The sequence below is a fragment of the Caretta caretta genome, chromosome 9, assembly GCF_965140235.1.
Source record: "Caretta caretta isolate rCarCar2 chromosome 9, rCarCar1.hap1, whole genome shotgun sequence".
Taxonomy (NCBI): domain Eukaryota; kingdom Metazoa; phylum Chordata; order Testudines; family Cheloniidae; genus Caretta; species Caretta caretta.
In genome coordinates this window covers 48,958,797-48,978,761 of record NC_134214.1, presented here as the reverse complement: position 1 = coordinate 48,978,761, position 19,965 = coordinate 48,958,797, and the positions used below count along the sequence as shown (strand labels likewise).

General features: G+C 45.1%; 1 protein-coding gene across 5 annotated transcripts in view; it reads left to right on the top strand.

Annotated features, from left to right (window-relative positions):
* PPP2R3A (protein phosphatase 2 regulatory subunit B''alpha) overlaps positions 1-19,965 on the top strand; it is a 141,953-nt gene that overhangs the window by 68,334 nt on the left and 53,654 nt on the right. For 4 of the 5 annotated variants that reach the window (XM_048863979.2, XM_048863977.2, XM_075132275.1 and 1 more), the window contains 3 exons: positions 3,651-3,754; positions 11,587-11,689; positions 13,939-14,013. In XM_048863979.2, the coding sequence (XP_048719936.2) occupies positions 3,651-3,754; positions 11,587-11,689; positions 13,939-14,013 (282 nt within the window). The remainder of the gene's footprint in view (positions 1-3,650; positions 3,755-11,586; positions 11,690-13,938; positions 14,014-19,965) is intronic. The other variant, XM_075132274.1, reaches the window with a different exon arrangement.

Sequence of the window (19,965 nt, the reverse complement as noted above, 5' to 3'; positions counted from 1 at the left end):
CAACTGCAGACGTTACCAGTTGCCTTATTTGAGATCAGTTCTCTTCCACTGTGATCCTGAGATGGCACGAAGCAGGCCTAGTCTATGGCTATGATTACACTTGATGCTAGGGCTGTGATTCCCAGCGTGTGTAGATGTACTTACACCAGCTGTCATCGAGCTGGTATGCTAAAAATAGTAGTGTACCCAGGGTAGCATGGACAATGGTGAGCAGCGGCATAAGCTCGTCATGCCAAGTACATACCCAAGGGGTACAGGCAGGTTTGTGGTAGGGGATACTGGTAACACCACCTCTAGCACAACAGCTGTAGCTCACGAAAGCTTAGTCTCTAAGGTGCCACAAGTCCTCCTTTTCTTTTTGCGAATACAGACTAACACGGGTGCTACTCTGAAACCAGTCTCTTTTAGCGCATGATTAGCAGAAGAAGGATGTGGCCAGCTAAACCCCATGTTGCACTGATCCTTGGATGCTCAGTTTGTATAATGCAGACAAAGGAGTTCAGCAGCTTTAGAGTCCTAACAGTCTGCAAATGAGAGCCTAGATCTGGGGAACAGAACCCCTGGTTCAGGAACAATTTGCCACGTTACCCTATTTTTCCATGTTTCAAGCATGTACTCTCCTCAGGCTGTTAATGCACTAGCAACCATAACATAAATTCTCATTTATTCAGAGTATATTGTTCATTGATGCTGGAACAGTGACGCTCCATCCAGGAGGGGCATTCTAGTTTCATGAGCAAAAATTTTGTGAAGGTAGAGACTGGCTTTGTAATAAATATAACAGCAGCTGTCAGAACACACCCTCTGAGGAGATGCCCAGGAAACCATCAAGTGTGGGACAAAAAAGTTCAATGACTCATATTATGTGTCATGCAAGGGCAGCAAAGGTGTCTGTCTGGGCCCTTGCCAGACTCAAAGCAGAAAAAGCAGCACGGCTGTGCAGAGGAGACAAGTGCTTCAATCAGTGATACGCTGAGACATTGCTGGGTCAGCACATTATCTGATGACGTCAAGCTGTGTCAAGGTCCACTGCTGCAATACAGTAGAACTGATACGACTCTAGATTCAGAGTTCTGAAGCAAGTGCAATAGAACTTGCCGCCTTTATAAATAAAATAGCACAACATGAGTCTCCGTCCTTTCTCACTGCATACCTAGTCCTGGCTCATGTACAGTGGACTGAAATCAGGATGGTCAGATCCAAAAGTAGTTATTCAGCTGGCTGGTGTTCTGGTAGGAAGAGGGACAACCACAGGAAGAAGTTAGGGGAGGGTGCCAAGGAGAGAACTTTGTTCAACATAAAAAAAGAGAGGCTGTGAGAGAGGCTTTCAGTGGAAGGTGGGGCTTGTATCTCAGTTAGTGTTTCCTAGTGTTTCCCCTTTCCAACCAGAATCACTTTGGTCGTGCCTGGATTCAGCTTGAGCCAGCTGCTCCTTAATCCAAGAGCCGATCTCTTGTAGGTATTCTGACCTCTTGGTGGTGGTTGCATCAGTTGAGAATGAGAGAGAGAGTTGAGTGTTATTGGCATGCTGTTGCCAGCGGAGCCTGTGGTCCCCCAGTGGTCTCATGGAGATTTTGAGGAGAAGCGGGGATAGTGTGACTCCACAAGGGCCTTCAGAGAGGAGGAGCAGTTACCCATCTCACTCTCTGGAGAGGAATGATAGGGGCTGGAGCTACAACAGAGCTGGGCTATCTACTCCTGCTATGTCACATAGGCGTCTTAGCAGGGCCTTGTGGTGCACTTGTCAAAGGCTGCAGGGAGGGCCAGAACTATGAGCAGGGTAATGCTTAATTTGTGCCAGGTCAGAGCCCCCGGCACCTCTGGGCCTGGCAGGTCAGAGCCCCGGCACCTCTGGGCCTGGCAGGTCAGAGCAGGGTTGCCAACTTGCTAATCGCACAAACCTGAACATCCTTGCCCCGCCCCTTCTCTGGGGCCCTGCCCCCACTCACTCCATCCCCCTTCTCTCCGTCGCTCGTTCTCCCCCACCCTCACTCACTTTCACCGGGCTGGGGCAGAGGGTTGGGGTGCAAGAGATGGTGAGGGCTCCGGCTAGGGCTGAGGGGTTTGGGGTACAGGAGGGGGCTCCGGACTGGGGCAGGGGCTAGGGTGTGGAAGGGAGTGAGGACTCCGGCTGGGGGTAAGGAGTTTGGGGTTCAGGAGGGGGCTCTGGGCTGACGCAGAGGGATTCAGGATGCGGGAGGGGGCTCAGGGCTGGGGCGGGGATGGGATGCGGGACGAGATTTGGGGTGCGGCCCCTGAGAGGGAGTTTGGGTGGAGGAGGGGGCTCAGGCATTGGGGTGTGGGAGCAGCTTTGGGGTGTGGGCTCCAACCACGCGACGCTTACCCCGGCGGCTCCTGAAAGCAGCCGGCATGTCCAGCTCCTAGGCTCAGGGGCAGCCATGCAGCTCTGTGCGCTGCTCCTGCCTGAAGGCACTGCCCTCACAGCTCCCATTGGCCACGGTTTCTGGCCGATGGGAGCTGTGGAGTTGGCGCTCAGGCATGGGGGCAGCATACGGAGACCCACTACCTGCCCCTGCGCCTAGGAGATGGACATGCCGGCTTCTGGGAGCCATGCAGAGCCAGGACAGGTAGGGAGCCTGCCTTCGCCCCAATGCACTGCCGACTGGACTTTTAGCGGCCTATTAAAATCTCCAGGATTGCTTTCAATAGCCACCAGGAGATTGAATCCGATTCTGGTAGACTCCTGCCCAACCTGTGAGGGTTGGCAACCCTAGTCAGAACCCTGGCACCTCTGGGCTTGGCAGTTCAGAGCCCCAGCACCTCTGGGCCTGGCAGGTCATGGGCCTGGCAGGTCACAGCCCCTGCACCTCTAGGTCTGGCAGGTCACAGCTCCGGCACCTCTGGGCTTGCTGCATCAGTTATTAATGTGAAAAAATTGCTTGAGCTCCAGCACCTCTTTCATTACAAATTAAACACTGGAGCAGGGGGATCTTTTCTGTATCTATGGCCATGAGGAGCTCATCTTTTTAGTTCCAGTAGGGCAGTCTCTGTGCTGTACTCTGGTCTGTACACAGATTGCAAGGTGTCTAGGAGGTTGGCTGATGTAACCAGCAGGCTCCAGTATGTGACTGCTTCCTCAGTTAAATTGTCCAGGAGTAGGAGGTTGGAGTCACGATGGTGGCTGGGGAGAGCTGCAGGGTCAAGCATTGGCTTCTTGATGATTGGATTGACTGCTGCATTTTTCAAGGAATTTGGCAGGTTTGCTTCTCTGAAGCACCATGGAGATCATAATGCACCGGTTTTCCTAGGCCAGCACTTGGAATTGCATCCAGAAGTAAAAGCCAATGCAGATGCTGATCTAAATTTCATATGGGATATGAGTCCTAGGTGGTGGAGACTGCCTCTCTCTATATGCACCATCAGGACAAATGGGATGCTCTTGCCTATATGTAACAACATAGGGAGGACCAGGGAGCAGGGTATTCTTGGTGGAGGCTGCTTGACCCTGTTGACTTCTTGTGTTGGCCTGATGAGGTGTAAGGCCCAATGGGTTTTGTATTGTGATGTGAGAGCCTAATTAGGTTGTTTGTTGACAGAATATAGAGTTCATAAATGAATAAGCCCTTTCTGTGACTGTATTAACATCCCAGCCTTCTCATCTACCATGTATCTGTGTGTTTCATTTGCAGGTATGTGGCTGCCCTCTGTACTGGAAAGCCCCCATGTTCAATGCAGCAGGGGGAGAAAGGACGGGATTTGTATCTGTACATTCGTTCGTAGCTATGTGGAGACAGTGAGTACAGCATATAAGAACATTCTTCCTCGGAAAAGGAAAAGGCCAGTCACTCAACCGGCAGCCCTAACACTTCTTCAGTCCTTCTTTCCTACTTGCCCACCAGACTCTTCAAACCCCTCCTCCTTCTGTCCAAATAAATCCGTATTTTAAAATTGACACTGGTTTCAGTTATCTTCCCCATAATTTACTGAATGTTTGTTTCCCCCACTGCTTTAATAGGGTCTGCATCCATTGACTAGGAATAGCCCATATCTGCAAATGTATGTATGAGGTACAGTGACATGGACACTGTGTCAGTCAGAAGATAATATCGTTCCCTAGAACAGTGGTCCTACTCTGGGATGGAGAGTAGAGTCTTTTAATACTGTAGATTGTTTGACAACCCCTGTTGGAGGCACAATTCCAACAGGATTGCTTTTGAATCTGGCCCATTTGGGAGGAGTGGAGGGAGGGAGCGCCATGCAGCCTTCTTCCAGCTGCAGATCCTCTCTTTGGCACACTTCATGCTTGGGCACTTTAAGTGTACCTACCCTTGCACCTCCCTGGCCTGTCTCCAAAGACCCCTCCCTGCCAAAGTGGAGCACAGCTCTGCAGCATGCAGTGGAAGTGCACCCCTGGCTCTGGCTCTCTGCATCCTGTTCCCTCACTCTAGTGAACCATTCTTCTCCCTGGCACTGATTCAGGAAAGTGCTTAAGTCCTGCTGACTTCATGATTATATGCTTTCCTGAATCATGGCCCTGTCAGCCATGAGTATTTATTACTGCTCATTATTTTACATCCCCTGAGGTTAGCTCTATATCTCACACAAGTAGAAAGACATGGTCTCTGGAGAGCTGACAGTCTCTCACGAGTGATGATGCAGCCTCTGTGTGTGTGTGTAACAAGCAGTAGGGAAATGGGGAAAGAGAGGAGGAGGCTTACAGTGACCAGTCACTTTGTTGCTGGGATTAGTCCCGCTCGCAGAATGGAAGCTCAGTCAGGAGAGTAGTCGAAGGAAGTATTTAAATGAGGAGATTGAAGGGCGTGATGGAGGAGAAGTAGATGGGCATCCCAAGTGCAGGGGGCAAAGAGGGTGTTATGTTGTTGTGAGAGAAGCAGGCCTGGGGCTCTGCTGTCATCGTGGAAGTGTGGGGTAAAGTAGAAGGTAAACTGGAGGTTGCTGAGATATAGGTGGGGGTGACGTGACACAGTGGGTCAGATCCTGAGGGCTTTACTTGTTTTTTATTTGTTACCAAATGCCTGAGTAAGGACTTGGCTCTGTAAGAGGAGTTTCACTGTCTCTGGAGCATGCCATTGTCAAGGCTCCTTTCTGAATTCTCTCCTGTGGCTATTGAGAGCTCTGGCTAGGAGGCTTGGAACCACAGATGGTGTGAGATGAAACAGCCCTGTTATCTTACCCATTCTTTGTGCCCATAGGACATGTCTGCAATATCACTTAGTTTAATTTTTAAAGTCCCGAGCAGAGTTATTTCCATCTCTTCCACAGCCCAGTTCAGTGGGCACCCTTCAAATCCTTCAAACTGCCTTTGGAGCTGTGCTCCCTAGGTATTTCTTGAGCTAAATATAAAAACTGTTGGAATAACAGCATCTAGTTACCAAAGTAAAACTGTAAAATGTATAAGGATAGTCACAGTCAGATTGTTTTTGTTGATACATACATTGTATCATAGGTTCCTCCACTTAGTCCTAATCAATCTCTCTTGCATCAAACGAAATAGTTCTTATCCCTTCTTCATTGTCACAGCCTTCAAATATCTGTAGACTGGTATCATGCCCCTACTTGGTCTTTTCCTTGCCAAACTATTTTTTGCTGTTTTAATCTTTCCTCAGAGGTCAGTTTCTCCAGGCCTCTGATAATTTTTATTGTTCTTCTATGAAGACCTTTCAGTTTTCATAGATTCCAAGGCCAGAAGGGAACATTGTGATTCTCAAGTCTGACCCCCTGTAGAACCCAGAATCTCCTAGAACTTCCCCACAATAATTCCTAGAGCAAATCTTGTAGAAAAACACCCAATCTTGATTTAAACATTGTCAGTGGTGGAGAATCCACTGTGATCCTTGGTAAATTGTTCTAATGGTTAATTACTCTCACCATTAAAAATGTACACCTTATTTCCAGTCTGGATTTGTCTAGCTTCAACTTCCAGTTATTGGATCATGTTAGATCTTTCTCTGCTAAGAGGCCATTATTAAATATTTGTTTCCCCAAATATTAGGTACTTACAGACTGTCATCGAGTCACCCCTTAACCATAGCCATATGGAAACAGGCCTTCATTTTAAAACATGGATGCCTAACTTTAAACACCCAAGTCCATTTTAGCACCTAAATAAGTGGCCTTATTTTTCAAAAGCGCTAAGCACCCACAAATCTCATTTGAGGTCAGGGGGAGCTACTTCATTTGTAGAAGTTTTGAAAATCAGTCCACTTATTTTAATATGGTCTTGGGAGCCCAACTTTTGGCTCCCATTTTAAAATAGCTCAGCCAGAGTCTAGTTTCAGAGTAACAGCCGTGTTAGTCTGTATTCGCAAAAAGAAAAGGAGTACTTGTGGCACCTTAGAGACTAACCAATTTATTTGAGCATGAGCTTTCGTGAGCTACAGCTCACTTCATCGGATGCATACTGTGGAAACTGCAGAAGACATTATATACACAGAGACCATGAAACAATACCTCCTCCCACCCCACTCTCCTGCTGGTAATAGCTTATCTAAAGTGATCATCAAGTTGGGCCATTTCCAGCACAAATCCAGGTTTTCTCACCCTCCGCCCCCCCCACCCCCACAAACTCACTCTCCTGCTGGTAATAGCCCATCCAAAGTGACCACTCTCTTTAAAATGTGTATGATAATCAAGGTGGGCCATTTCCAGCACAAATCCAGGTTTTCTCACCCCCCCACCCCCCTCCAAAAACCACACACACAAACTCACTCTCCTGCTGGTAATAGCTTATCCAAAGTGACCACTCTCCTCACAATGTGTATGAAAATCAAGGTGGGCCATTTCTAGCACAAATACAGGTTTTCTCCCCCCCCCCACCCCCTTTTTTCAAAAAAACACACACACAAAAACTCACTCTCCAGTGCCTCTCTTTTTGGTGACAGATGCGTTTGCATATGCAGCCCAAAGCCTCCCTCTCTTTCTGCAGCAATCAAACTGCTCATTCATGTCTAATTTGCCGTTCACTGTCACAACAGCCTCTCCAGTGTTAAACTTGCAACTCTCATGGCAAAGCCTTATGTTAGTTTCCCTGTAGCTTTGGGTTCGAAAGTTGGTTTAGCCCGAAAATTGTCAGATTTACTCTGCAGCGCAGCAGCATGTTTCTGCAAACAGTGATTAAAACTCACTCTGTTTTAAGGTTATTGAAAGTTTGCCCGAACTTTTGCTTCAGTGTTTCGTTACTACTCCTAAAAATGATCTTCGCATTAGATTTTCACACTGGTCTATGGAAAAGGCAACTTAAAGGGCAGAAATAACCAAAAATGTAGAGAGTTGTTGTTAAAAACTGGGCATGATGCTCCGTCCGTTAAGCTGATGGAGGAAAAATATGGTGCCTGAGCATACTTTGTAACCTGTCCCTTAGCGGGCTGGGCCTCCGGTGCCTTGTCCACGGGGCTTGCCTGCCGGGCCCACTGCTCTCGCTTCAGAGACACCCTAAGAACTCTCTGCTAGTAAACTTTACATAGCCAGTGCTAACACATTCCTCTAGGGGGGCCATTATATTAACCCCTATTTTCAGACATGGCACTTTAAGTATGTTGCATATTCTGTATTTGGTAATGGGTGATGTATTCGTGAGGAAATCCTTTATATTCCAGCATCTACTAAAGTTAAACATCTAAATCAGACCAGATTACGTGCACCCCAGATTTATAGCAGAACTGGCTGAGGAGTGGGACCTTCTGGAAACCCACTGAACGTGAACTCCCAGTGCAGCATTATGGCTAAATGCTGTGCATTTGTTTATCTAACCATTTCCTACAATTTCATGTTTTCAAGCCTCTAATGCCTCAGTCCAGCAAGTACTTAAACGTGTCCATAACATGTGGGGAGTCCCAGTGAGTTGAATGAGACTATGCACATGCATGAAGCTACTCACAGGTGAAAATGCCCATAAGACTGAGTGCAAGTGTCTAATAACTAATTCTTATTCATGATGAGTAATCACTAGTAAATAACAAATAAATAATGTGTTTTAATTTTTGCAGTTCTTGAAAATTACTGAGTAATTTTTCTTTGAGTAACTTACGGTTTCCATCACAATAACTGGTGAATGCTCTGGAGCCTGATACTTTCTACATTGTTTCTCAGTCCGTTACGATTATTTTTCAGTAAGGGCTTGGTGAAAGCCTGGGAAGGCCTCATTTTTGTGTGTGTGTTTTGGTTCAATAGACACCAGTTATTTGGATAAATGTGTTAATCTTGACTGACAAAATTATGCAGTAGGAAATAGCAAAGATTGGAATAACGTTCCACTCTTCCGAAGTACTCACTCCTCTGGGTCACAGACAGAAGATATCATCCTATAGAGGATATTTCCATTCAGTAAAGTACCACACCCTGCTAGCAATTTTTATAGTTGAAGCAGATTCCCCTCTACAGCCTCCCTCCCCAACCTTCTCCACTTCCCACACACACACTTGACAAAAGAAGCCATTGTTTGCCTCTTTGGGGTGATTTGTATGCTAGGGAATTTTGTCAGTAGAGTTTGGCAGCATCTTCAAATACGTCAGTCTTGGAAAAAGATTAAACTATCGGGGAGAAATTCTATTATGGCATCTCACTGGATCCATCTTTAATAGATGCTAAATGTTAAATTTCTTTTCTATGTTAAAAGTTAGATCAGAACTACATAAGAAATGGATATTAGCAATATATGACTTAATTTTAGTAAGACTTTTGACAGTCCCACATGACATTCTCATAAGCAGGGAAATGTGGTCTAGATGAAATTACTATAAGGTGAGTTCACAGCTGGTTGAAAGACCATACTCTCAGAGTAGTTATCAACTGTTCACTGTCAAAGTGAGAGGTGTATCTAATGGGGTCCCGCAGGGGTCAGTCCTGGGTCTGATGCCATTCAATATTTTCATTAATGACTTAGATAATGGAGTGGAGAGTATGCTTCTAAAATTTGCACATGATACTAATCATAAGGGTAGTTAAGCTCTGGAATAGGCTTCCAAGGGAGGTTGTGAAATCCCCATCATTGGAGGTTTTTAAAAACAGGGGTGGTTTAGGTTTACTTTACTCAGCGCAGGGGACTGAATTTGGTGACTTCTTGAGGTCCCTTCCAGCCCTACCTTTCAACGATTCTATGAATATTGATTTCTAAGGGCCAGTTCTGCCCCTCTTACACACACAGGGTGAAATTCTCCCTTTTGCAGACAACTAGCAAAAACCCTATTGTGCCACGTACTTCCTTAAACCCTCAAGGTAGGGCCTAAACGGGATTCAGGTGATATATAGGCCTTGCACTTTTTCTTTGCAGAAAAGTGCATTTCACCCATTCAGAGTAAGAGAGGCAGAGTCATGTACTAAAAACGTAGTTTTCAGAAAATGAGAAGACATGAATCTTTCCAGTTGATAAGGAAAGCTAAAAGTATCAATGAAAAAAATCTGTGGCCAGTGGAGTTAAGGACAATAAGAATGAATTTTTAAAATTAAATCAGAAACAAATGCAATCATCCTAACAATGGTATAGGTCCAGTATTAGATGGGTATAGCAAAATTATCAATCATGGTGCAGAAAAGGTTCTTCAATAAATATTTCTGTTCTGCATTTGAAAAGCAGCTGGATGACTTAGTTTTGTCTTACACAGTTAATTAAATACTTTCTGTTCCAGCAGGAACTAGGCAGAATGTTAAACAGAAAGCTGCTAAAGTCAAACATTTTTTTTTAAACTGCAGGACCAAATAACTTGCAACCAAGAGTTTTAAAAGCATTAGCCAAGCAGGAGATTATCAAGTGGCAGTGAAGAGGTGATATTACCACTGTAAATGGCATTAGTGAGGCTATTACTGAATACTGTGACCAGGTCTGATATCAACACTTCAAAAAACTGGAAGGTTTAGGAAAGAGCTGCAAGAATGGTATGCAGTCTGGAAAACATGCCTTGTATAGAAAGAGATGAGGGAAACTCAATTCTAGATTAGTTTATCCTAGAGAAGATTAAGAATTGACTTGATCATGGTCTGTAAGTACCTACACAGAGAAAAGATTCCTGATAGTATAGAGTTCTCTAACCTAGCAGACAAAAGCATAATAAGATCCAGTGGCTGGTAGCTGAAGCCAGGCAAATTCAAATTAGAAATAATAATAATTAATTAACCACTGGAACAACTGACCTATAGTTTTCCACCTCTTTAAGTGTTTTAAGGCAAGCCTGGATGTCCCTTTCTAGGAAATCTGCTCTAGCTCAACCAGAAGTTCTAGGCTTGATGCAGGAATCGCTGGGTGAAATTCTCTGGTCTGTTATGCAAGAGGTCAGATGCTATGATCCTAATGATACCATCTGGCCTTAACACCTGTGGCTCAATAAAATGGGAATGCTGGTCTAAGATACCTTCGTGTGGGAAGAGTAAAGAGAACAAAACTCTACATTTTTAGCAAATAAGCACAGAGATTATTTTCTTCAAGTCTCAGAATTTAAATAAACATTTGATGTAAACATTTGACACACTGCACTGCGTAGGTCGGCAAGTAACTGTAATGATGATTCCCTACCATGAACAGCAGAACACAGTGATAAGAAGTACCATAACCATTGCCTTCAGAGGGCTTTTTCTTCTTCTTCAAGGCAGTCGTTGCTATTTGACAGTTGTCACAGTTATGGAGCTAGCTGTACCAGTGCCCCCCTCAGGCGCGTGACCTCTTTCCCCTTAGCTGTCTCAAGGTGGAATCTTGTGATTCTTCCACTCTTTGGCCAGACCCTGAGCACACGGCCTCATGTACCAATTACTTGTAACCCTGCAGGGCCGACTGGGTTCAGACGCCTTCGTTTCCTCCCTTTGGGGTCCTGTGATTTTGACCAACAGCCTCCTTCAAACAAAGGTGTTTTATTTAGCAGTTGGAACAAACCATAAAACAAAAAAAGGATTTAAAAAATAACAGCCTACTTACGTTGTCTTATCTAATGTTACGCTGCCCTACAAGCCCAGTTAGATGCACTTTCCTCTTCAGCTGCAGACACAGAACACAACCAACGTACGTTCTACTAGCCAGCCCAGATCCTGCTATGTATCTATGTGACTCTGTCTGACCCAACCTATTCAAACTGGCTTGGACACTTCCCCAGAGCATGGGCTAGTCCTATTAAGTTTACTGGCTCTTGGAATGTCTCTTAGTGACTCCCATTTATGTTGATAGGTGACTATTGGAAAGGGCCTACTCTCTCTTTCCCTAGGTGGGCAGGCTGGCGCGGCTACCCAGACAGACCCTTAGGGTAAAATATCCATCCCCTTTTATGAGACAGTGACACCTTGGTGTTGATAGATCCAGACACCATATTAGCTGTCACCAAAGAGCACACCCGTATTTCTCACAGTAATATTAGGGAGAAGCAATATTCACCTCCTCCAAGAAACACTTGGCCGTTGTTTCAAGGTATCAAGGAAGAGAATAAGGTGTTACCCTTCTGATGTCAGGTGTGCATAACTTACATGGTCACAACTTTGCATAAATTGCATAACTTTGCATAACTTCTGGCTGAAATTTGGCACTTTAAATAAGGAGCCTAACAGTCAAACTGTGGCTTCTGATTGCTGTGTCCTCTGAGAGTATAAATTAGTTTGAGTAATTTATAACCTTATTTCTCTCTCTCATAGATTACTACAGAGCTGCCATGATGATGCAGCCAAATTTCTTTACCTTCTAGCAAAACCCAACTGCAACTACCTAGAGCAGGAGGATTTCATCCCACTACTTCAGGTACATAAACCTTGCTCAGCAGTACCTGGTTGGGTGAGCAGGGGGAAGGGTGTTGCTAATTTGGGATATTTGTTTGTAACTTCTTCAGTGTATGTAAAGGGCATACAGAGCTTTGAATGAGCTCTAGTTGGGGTGTAGCTTTTTAGACTTAAATTTAAAGAATAATGTAAGGGAGGTGCTTATTTTTGAAGGAGTTGAGCAGCGGCAGCTCCTGCTGAAGTAATTGAAAATTGTGCCCATTTATTGCAAAACTTTAACTTGACCCACAGTCTCCAGTTGGGGTAACCATTTGGAATTAACAGGTAACTAAACTGAATCCTCCCAGCTTCTCCATGTGGTTGTATCTGCAAATCTCAAACCTCAGGACAGGAGAACATACAAAGCACTGTGAGATCGCTAGATAGATATTAGACTAACGTATAAAACGTTTGCGCGTTAAGAGTGCAGTTAACAATTATTTAATTTACCTAATAACACTTCTTCCAGACTCAAATGCAATCTACCATTGAAATATTTGCAAAGAATTATTAAACTAAAGCATTGTATATGTCACCTCGCCTATTACATATTTATATTCCACTCTACAAAAAGTTTTTCTTTGTATTCAGCCTAAGTTATCCTTGTTTTAATTTCATCCCTTTGCTTTTTCTTTTACCCTTATGCACTATAAAAAACAAACATCCCTCTCCATTCTTGGTGTCTAGTTCCTTCAGATATTTGTGGCCGCGTATCATAGAATCATAGGCCTGGAAGGGACCTTGAGAGGTCATCTAGTCCAGTCCCCTGCTCTCATGGCAGGACTAAGTATTATCTAGACCATCACTGGCAGGAGTTTGTCTAACCTGCTCTTAAAAATCTCCAATGATGGAGATTCCACAACCTCCCTAAGCAATTTATTCATGTCCCTCCTTAGTCTTTGCTTGCTAAGCTCTTTATGTACATAGCTCTTTTAATCTTCCTTTCATAAATTAGTCCCTCCAGCTCTTCTGATCATTGGCTCCTGCCCTTCTCTGAGCTCCTTCCAGTGTTAATACATTTCTGATATTGTGGTGCCCACTGTACACAACCATGGAGATGCCTTGAGGGGCAAGATTGGATCTCTGAGGTGGTGGTTGCCTTCCCACAAAAAAAACTGGTACCATTATGGGGTTGTGGATAAGAGTTTTGGGATGGATTTTTCTCATGCTCCTTGGTGGCACTTTTCATATTCCCCCCCCAGGGCATGTTGCCTCTCCTGATTGACAACAGCTCCATTTTGCAGCTGCTAGTGCAATCTAAGAGCTGTATAATCTTTTTTGTGGATTCACAGATTCCAAGGCCAGAATTGGACCCCTGTGATCATCTAGTTTGACCTCCAGTGTAGCATAGGCTAGAGAATATCCCCAAAATAATTAAACATTTTAATGTTTCCTTGGCTGCCTGTCCGTCAGTCAGTGGCTATTCACCACCACTGGCCCTCAAGGAGACCATGTATATGCTCAGAATCTTCTTATAGATGGAGCACAGCCATGATGCTTCCCCCTTGCCACTGGAGATGCTTGTAGTGCAGGCATGTAGTGCTTATGCAGCCATCCTGATGGAGGCTTCTTACATTCACAATATGAGCAGGTCTTCCACAGCCGGGAACATGTCACAGCCATGCAGCTCTGGCTGAATTCCATACCACTAGGCCAGGATTTGGCACTAAAAAATAACTATTCTGAGAGAAAGAGAAATTCCAAAATAGTCAAGTTAGTATGGAAAAGGTATGGACTGCAGCTATGTGTATCTTTGTGAAAGAAGATTTTAAAAAAGCAGCTTTTCTCCTGTTGTTGTATATTGCTCTGGAAAGACACAAAGGGCTGTTTTTAAAGTCTTTCAGAAGAACACTTATTTCTGATGTATCAGTATGACAAATATTAATATCTGCAAGGAATTAAAAAGGGATTTGGGGAGAAAAGAGTCATATGGTCCACGTAGCTAACATTTATTTCTCTATCAGTAAAAATGAGTTTTCATCTGCTCACTAATTCTTCCTTTGTTTTTCTGTCTTTAAGTAAATCAAAATGGCCCAGCAGGTGCGTATTGCCCAGAAAATGCCTGTTCTTTTACAAGGTTCATTTTAAAATATTGTAATTTAGCTTTTTAAATGCTGCATTTGCAGTTTGGAAAGTGCCACAGAGCATCACTTTGTAAATTCAGTCATTTTTAAACTCTAATTGAAAGGGAAAAAAACTCTTGTTCCAGTTTCACTTGGTTTTGTCTTTCAGGATGTGGTTGAAACGCATCCTGGCCTGACATTCTTGAAGGATGCTCCAGAATTCCATTCCCGCTACATTACTACGGTAGGCTGACTCCAGGAGTCTCCACATAATCCTGACATTCTAAGTCCCTCTTGTTACACAATTTGTCTCTATTCACGTGAGCAAGTGTTTTGAGTTATTTGGAAAAGTGTATGTTTTACCCAGGCTAATAATGGTGAGCTATTTTATTGTACCATTTTGACATTTAATTGTGCTGCAAGTTGGATTTTTTTGGCGTCTCTCCTGACAATAGGCATCATGGTAGCCGTGGATTTCCCATAGCCACTAGATTTCCCATAATACAGATGGGCAGCTGACATACAGCAGGGATGATCTTTGGAAAGACTCCTGTTGATCTCTCTTAAGCAGATGTGGGCAAACTGTGGCCCGTGGGCCCATCCTGCCCAGCCCTTGAGTTCTCAGCTGGGGAGGCTAGCCCCCGGTCCCTCCCCTGCTGTCCCCCCACCCCTGCAGCCACACCGGCAGCACAGCTGGCTCCGACCGGGCGGCATGGCTTCCAGTCCTGCCACTCTTGAGTGGCATGGTAAGTGGGGTAGGGAGGTTGGATAAGGGGCAGGAGGGGGGTCCAGGGGGCAGTTAGGGGACAGGGAGCAGGGAGCAATTGGACGGGGCAGAGGTTCTGGGGGGGAGGGTGGTCAGGGGACGTGGAACAGGACGTTGGATACGCATGAGAGTCCTGGGGACCTGTCAGGGGGTGGGGGTGTGGATAGGTCGAGGCAGTCAGGGGACAGGGAGCAGGGAGAGTTGGATAGGGGAGGGGCTACAAGGGGGTGGGATAGGGGATGGGGCACCAGGGTGGTGATTAGGGGCGGGGAATCCCAGGACGGGGCGGTCAGGGGACAAGGAGCAGGGGGGATTGGATGGGGGTGGGGTCCCCTGGGGGGGCAATTGGGGCGGGGCTCCCGGGAGGGGGCGGTCAGGGGACAAGGAGCAGTGGGGGTTGGATGGGTCGGGAGTTCTGAGGGGGGCAGTGAGGGGGCGGATGGGGCGGGGGGCCAGGCTGTATGGGGAGGCACAGCCTTCCCTTCCTGACCCTCCATAGAGTTTCGCAACCCCGATGTGGCCCTCAGGCCAAAAAGTTTGCCCACCCCTGCTCTTAAGTCTCATGAGCTAGAGGCTGCACTATTTCAATGGTAAATGAATAACACAGACAAATGCCTATAATATCTGACATCATATCCGTCCTTGTTAATATAACCCTGTTCAGCATGTCCGCATTCCATACCCGTTCCAGCCCATTGCATTGTGTGGCTTCCAAACCTGTGTGGCGGCTGTACTATTGATTTATATTCACAAACAAAAAAATATTATTTAATATGAGTTAAGATTGCTCTCATCAATAAACTTAACCATAACAAACAGGAAATACAAAATTAAGGCTTAAAAGGTAGCAAAGTCAAGCGCTCTCAAGTTAAGAAATGCCAGAATAGCCATACAGTCTCTTTTCACTCCTCTGGTGGATATGCGTTATGATACAGTCTTTAATTGCACGCACAAGTAACTGCCTCTGAAAAGTTTGGTGTAAATGACTTGGCCAGCATCGCTTAAAAACTCGGTGGCTGAGGCAGGGATAGAATCCGAGGTCCCTATGTGATGCTGCACAAGCACTTACTCCAAATTTTTTGCAGGCGGTCACTTCTGCATCTACTTAAAGACTATATCATAATGCATAGGCGGAAGAGGTGCTGAATAGGCAACGTTCATTCTGGAATGTCCTAATTTGAGAGTGTTTGAATATTGCTACTTTTTAATCCTTAGCTTTGCATTTCCTATTTTTTTGTGGTTTAGTTTACTGATGTAAGCAATCTTAACTAACATTAAACAAAAGGTTTTTGTGTGTGCGAATTTCCTTAGTTTTTAATGATTTTCTATTTAAATAATAACATGCTTAATACATAAAGCATTTGTTGTGTTCAATGTATAGTTTATGGCCATTGTTATCTTTGTGAAGCTCCATATTTCACCACTCAGTGCCATGTTGACTGATATACTGAAAGTAATTAAACTGTAGGCAAACAAAACATGTTTCTATTTTAATGTAACTTCAATTTTACTTCAACTTATGATTCTACATGACATATTTTTAAAATTGTGTAACAGAAAACTGACCTGGGACTCACACATTTATAATTTCCCACTTTCTTTGTGAATATTTGCCTTTTAAACTCCTAGCCTCCAATTTGTAAGAAGCAGAGAATCTACAGGAGAGGATCTGTAATTATAAGGGACAGGTGCATAGGCATTCTGGCCTGCTGGTTACAGCGGAGCTGGGGTCCACACATCAGGGTTGATATTTGTGAGCATGGATTGAAGGAATCGCTGAAGCAAGGGTCTCAAACTCAGTTTACCTTAGGGCCAGTGCCAGTCCTCAAATCCTCCCAGCGGGCCAATAATGTCACTGAAGCTGGTGTTCAGAAAAGAAAACATTTATATTGTATTTTTTATTTCAAATTTCTTAGAAATAATAAAACTGTCATACAACTTTATACAATTCTTTGCCTGCCAGAGAGTTTTTAATTTCAGAGCGGTAGGTGTGTTAGTCTGTATCAGCAAAAACAATGAGGAGTCCTTGTGGCACCTTAGAGACTAACACATTTATTTGGGCATAAGCTTTTGTGGGCTAAAACCCACTTCATCAGATGCATGGAGTGGAAAATACAGGTCTAAATACACAGCACATGAAAAGATGGGAGTTGCCTTACCAAGTGGGGGTCAGTGCTAATGAGCCAATTCAGTTAAGATGGAAGTGGCGTATTCTCAACAGTTGACAAGAAGGGGTGAATACCAAGGGAGGGAAAAATCACTTTTGTAGTGCTAATGAGGCAAGTGCAATCAAGGTGGTTTAGTGTTTGCCAGACATCTGGCAATGCTTCAGTTCTGTCAGTTTGTTGATGTTTGGCCTCAGTGACTGAGCAGTTGAAACCTTCAGTATTGTAGCAAGGTGTGCATCAGATAGTTGTGTTCGGTATTTTGACTTGTTTATATTCATTGTGGAAAAAAGTGATGCTGCCTCCATGGCTGACTCTGCCCGGCAGCTAATGATGCTGCCTCTGTGGCTGACTCTGCCTGGAGACTAGTGATGATATCTCTGACCCTCTCCTCCAGCCAATGGGAACTGCTGGGGGTGACGCCTGCAGCAGATATTGCTGGCAGCGTGGCTGCATGCGTCTCTCCTTCGCGGGCCGCAGTGGGGAGGTTCTCAGGTCGCAGATGGCCCACAGGCCAGGACTTGAGACCCCTGTGCTACAGCCAGGTTCAATAAGCAAGAGTTGGGGTCAGAGGCCAGAGATCAGAGGTATGACCAGGCTGAAGGCAGGAGGACAAGAGTCAGGGTCAAACTCAGGCTGGGATTGGAGACCGGAGATCAAGGTCCAGAATTGCAGCACACCTGAAGTCTGTGTGGCTGCCCAGACAACTTCCTGGGGTGCCGTCCAGGGTTAAATAGGGTGGCTTGCCAGTCAGAGGGATGCAGGGTACTGTCATTCTGGATCTCTTGAGTGGTACTTCCTGTGGCACCTATTCTCCGGCATGTTGCTGGTGTCACCGTGGGAATGTCAGCTGCCCCAGGCTCTGCTGACCCGTGTTCTAATTCCGACATCGTTACAGTAATTTTGTGTCTTATTTTCATGTAACCCTTTCTCAGGAAAGAACAAACAATTCCCCTGTGAAAAGAAACAGTGTAACTTACCTGAAGCCCAAAGGACTACTGCAGGAACTTGTCCAAACCCAGTCTGGTGTCTTTGCCGTTCCTCCTGGGACCCTGCTCTGGAATAAAGTTACGGTTGTCTGAGGTCAATGAATTATCAAAGGCATCTGTTGCCATGACAACCAAGGCACTAGTCACTGCCACACATATGCTAATGAACTAGAGGGCATGTGTGCTGAGTGTCTGATTATCTCTGATAACATAGTGTTACTGCTCAGGCAGCAGCCAGGAGCAGCAAATGCATGTTGTGTGGAAAATTCAAACTCTTCCGCTGTTCCGGTTACCCAACTTTCCTAAAAAAAAAAAAAACCCAAAACATATAAATGCAAAATACACATTGGAGATCATTCCACACACACATTAATTAGTAGCTGAAATTTGGTTCCAATTTCCCATGGCATGTTTGCCAAAAAGGGTTCAGAAGAAAGGTGAGACACTAAGGTACAGACCCTGTAAAACTGAAACTTACGATACAACCTTAATATCTCACTACAAAATCATAACAATATGTGAAAGAATGCCCTTGACAACTTTTAAATATTCAGTTATTATAATTAACAACTCCCACAAGCAAGAGAAAAAAAGACTAACATTAAACCACACCACCCTCTCTGCTCTTCCCCCAAAATTCAGGGAAAGTAGATGGGCTTTGCAGTCAGTTTGGGTAATTTCAGACCAAGGTTAGGGGAGCAAAAACCAAAGTCTAGGAGCCTTCACAGAGAATGCCCTTGCCAGCTGCATCCTCTCTCCTTGGAGACTCTACATAGGGGCTCCAGTTCAGGCATTTCCGCTGACTGCAGCTGTGGCAGTGTGGCATGAGGAGAGCAGAGTGACCCAGGTAGGTTGGTCTCACATCATTTAGGGCTTCATAGCTCAAAACCAACACCTTCAACTCCATTCACAAGCCAACTTGGGAGCTGGTGCAGAGAACACAGCACTGCTGTATTATGTTCATGGTGGGATGTTGTCACACACTGAGCCAACACTTGTGAACTTTGGGTCATAGACTCGGGTACTGTAAGGGGAATGAGACAGAAACAACTCAGGAGCATTAAAAATATAGGGAAAAGAGACATCCTTTTAAGCCTTGTAAAATGAAATAAATGTAAGTTACTGCAACTTCTTAACAATGCAACTCCCATTGTCAGGAGAAATCTTTGTCTAGGTTGAACAGAAATTTTTCCAGGCTGCTGTGGGCTTCTGCCTAAGTTAAGTTCCCAAGTTACGTAGCTGCCAAGTTTTAAGTTCCACGGTTGATATTATATGCAAATGATTTTGCATATTTGCAAATCATTTGCATGTGACCATAAACTCCAGCTTGTGGGCAACACACTATACCATGGGCAACAGGATGTGGAACTGCACGAAACATGGTAGCTGTGACTGAGGTTAGGTGGGAGAAAGTCTGGGGAACTGCTAGGGTGCATGAGTGTCAGGGTGCCGGTAGGTGTCTATGGTGTGTAGATGTCTGGGTGTTGAGGGGGTACTAGGGTGTCTGGGGTAGGCAGAGGCGTGAGTGCTGGAAGGTAGGGGGGCACTAGTGCTGAAGGGAGGCTGGGGGCCTGTTCTGTATGGGTTCTTATACCACACTCCTCACCATAGTATATGAGCATTAAGCAAAGTGTCTTAACATCTGTCATGTGTAGTTTGTTTTCTCTCTCTCACCCTCCCCTCGGGGAGACCTGTTGTGCAGAGGAGGGTTTTGGTTTGGTAGGGTGTTTGTTTGTTTTTTGTTATGTCCATGCTGCTGGGTTTGTATTAGAGAAGGCAGGACAAAGGAGTGCTCCTTGCCCTTGGAGGGGCAAGTGGGGAAGTTTGGGATGGTCCTTACTCCCGTGGGAGAGTTCGTCCCACAGTATGGGACTGGCCCCTGGGAAAGTCTGTCTTTTGCAGAGATGAACTCTACCCATATGACACAAAAGAGTAAGGAGTGGAGTTGTTGATTAGTCTACATCCCAGATCACTAGACACTTTTAGGTACCCTGGGCCCAAGCTATGGAGTCCCTTGAAGATAAGGACTGAGACCTGGAAATTGACTCTATTCTTTGGGAAGCCGTTGTGGGGAGCAGAGAACAGGTTTGATGTGCTCTTAGTAGCCTGTGTTGTTGAGGAGACACACTGTAACAGGCCATACTAGTTGGAATTTCCTAAGTGCTGAAGGCCTCATGCCCAGGTATATCCCATTGCCATATGCCAGACGGGAAGTGATGAAGGCATGAGTAACTGAGGCCAGCTCTTTGTCTGCCAGGATGGGATGGAATCTCCTA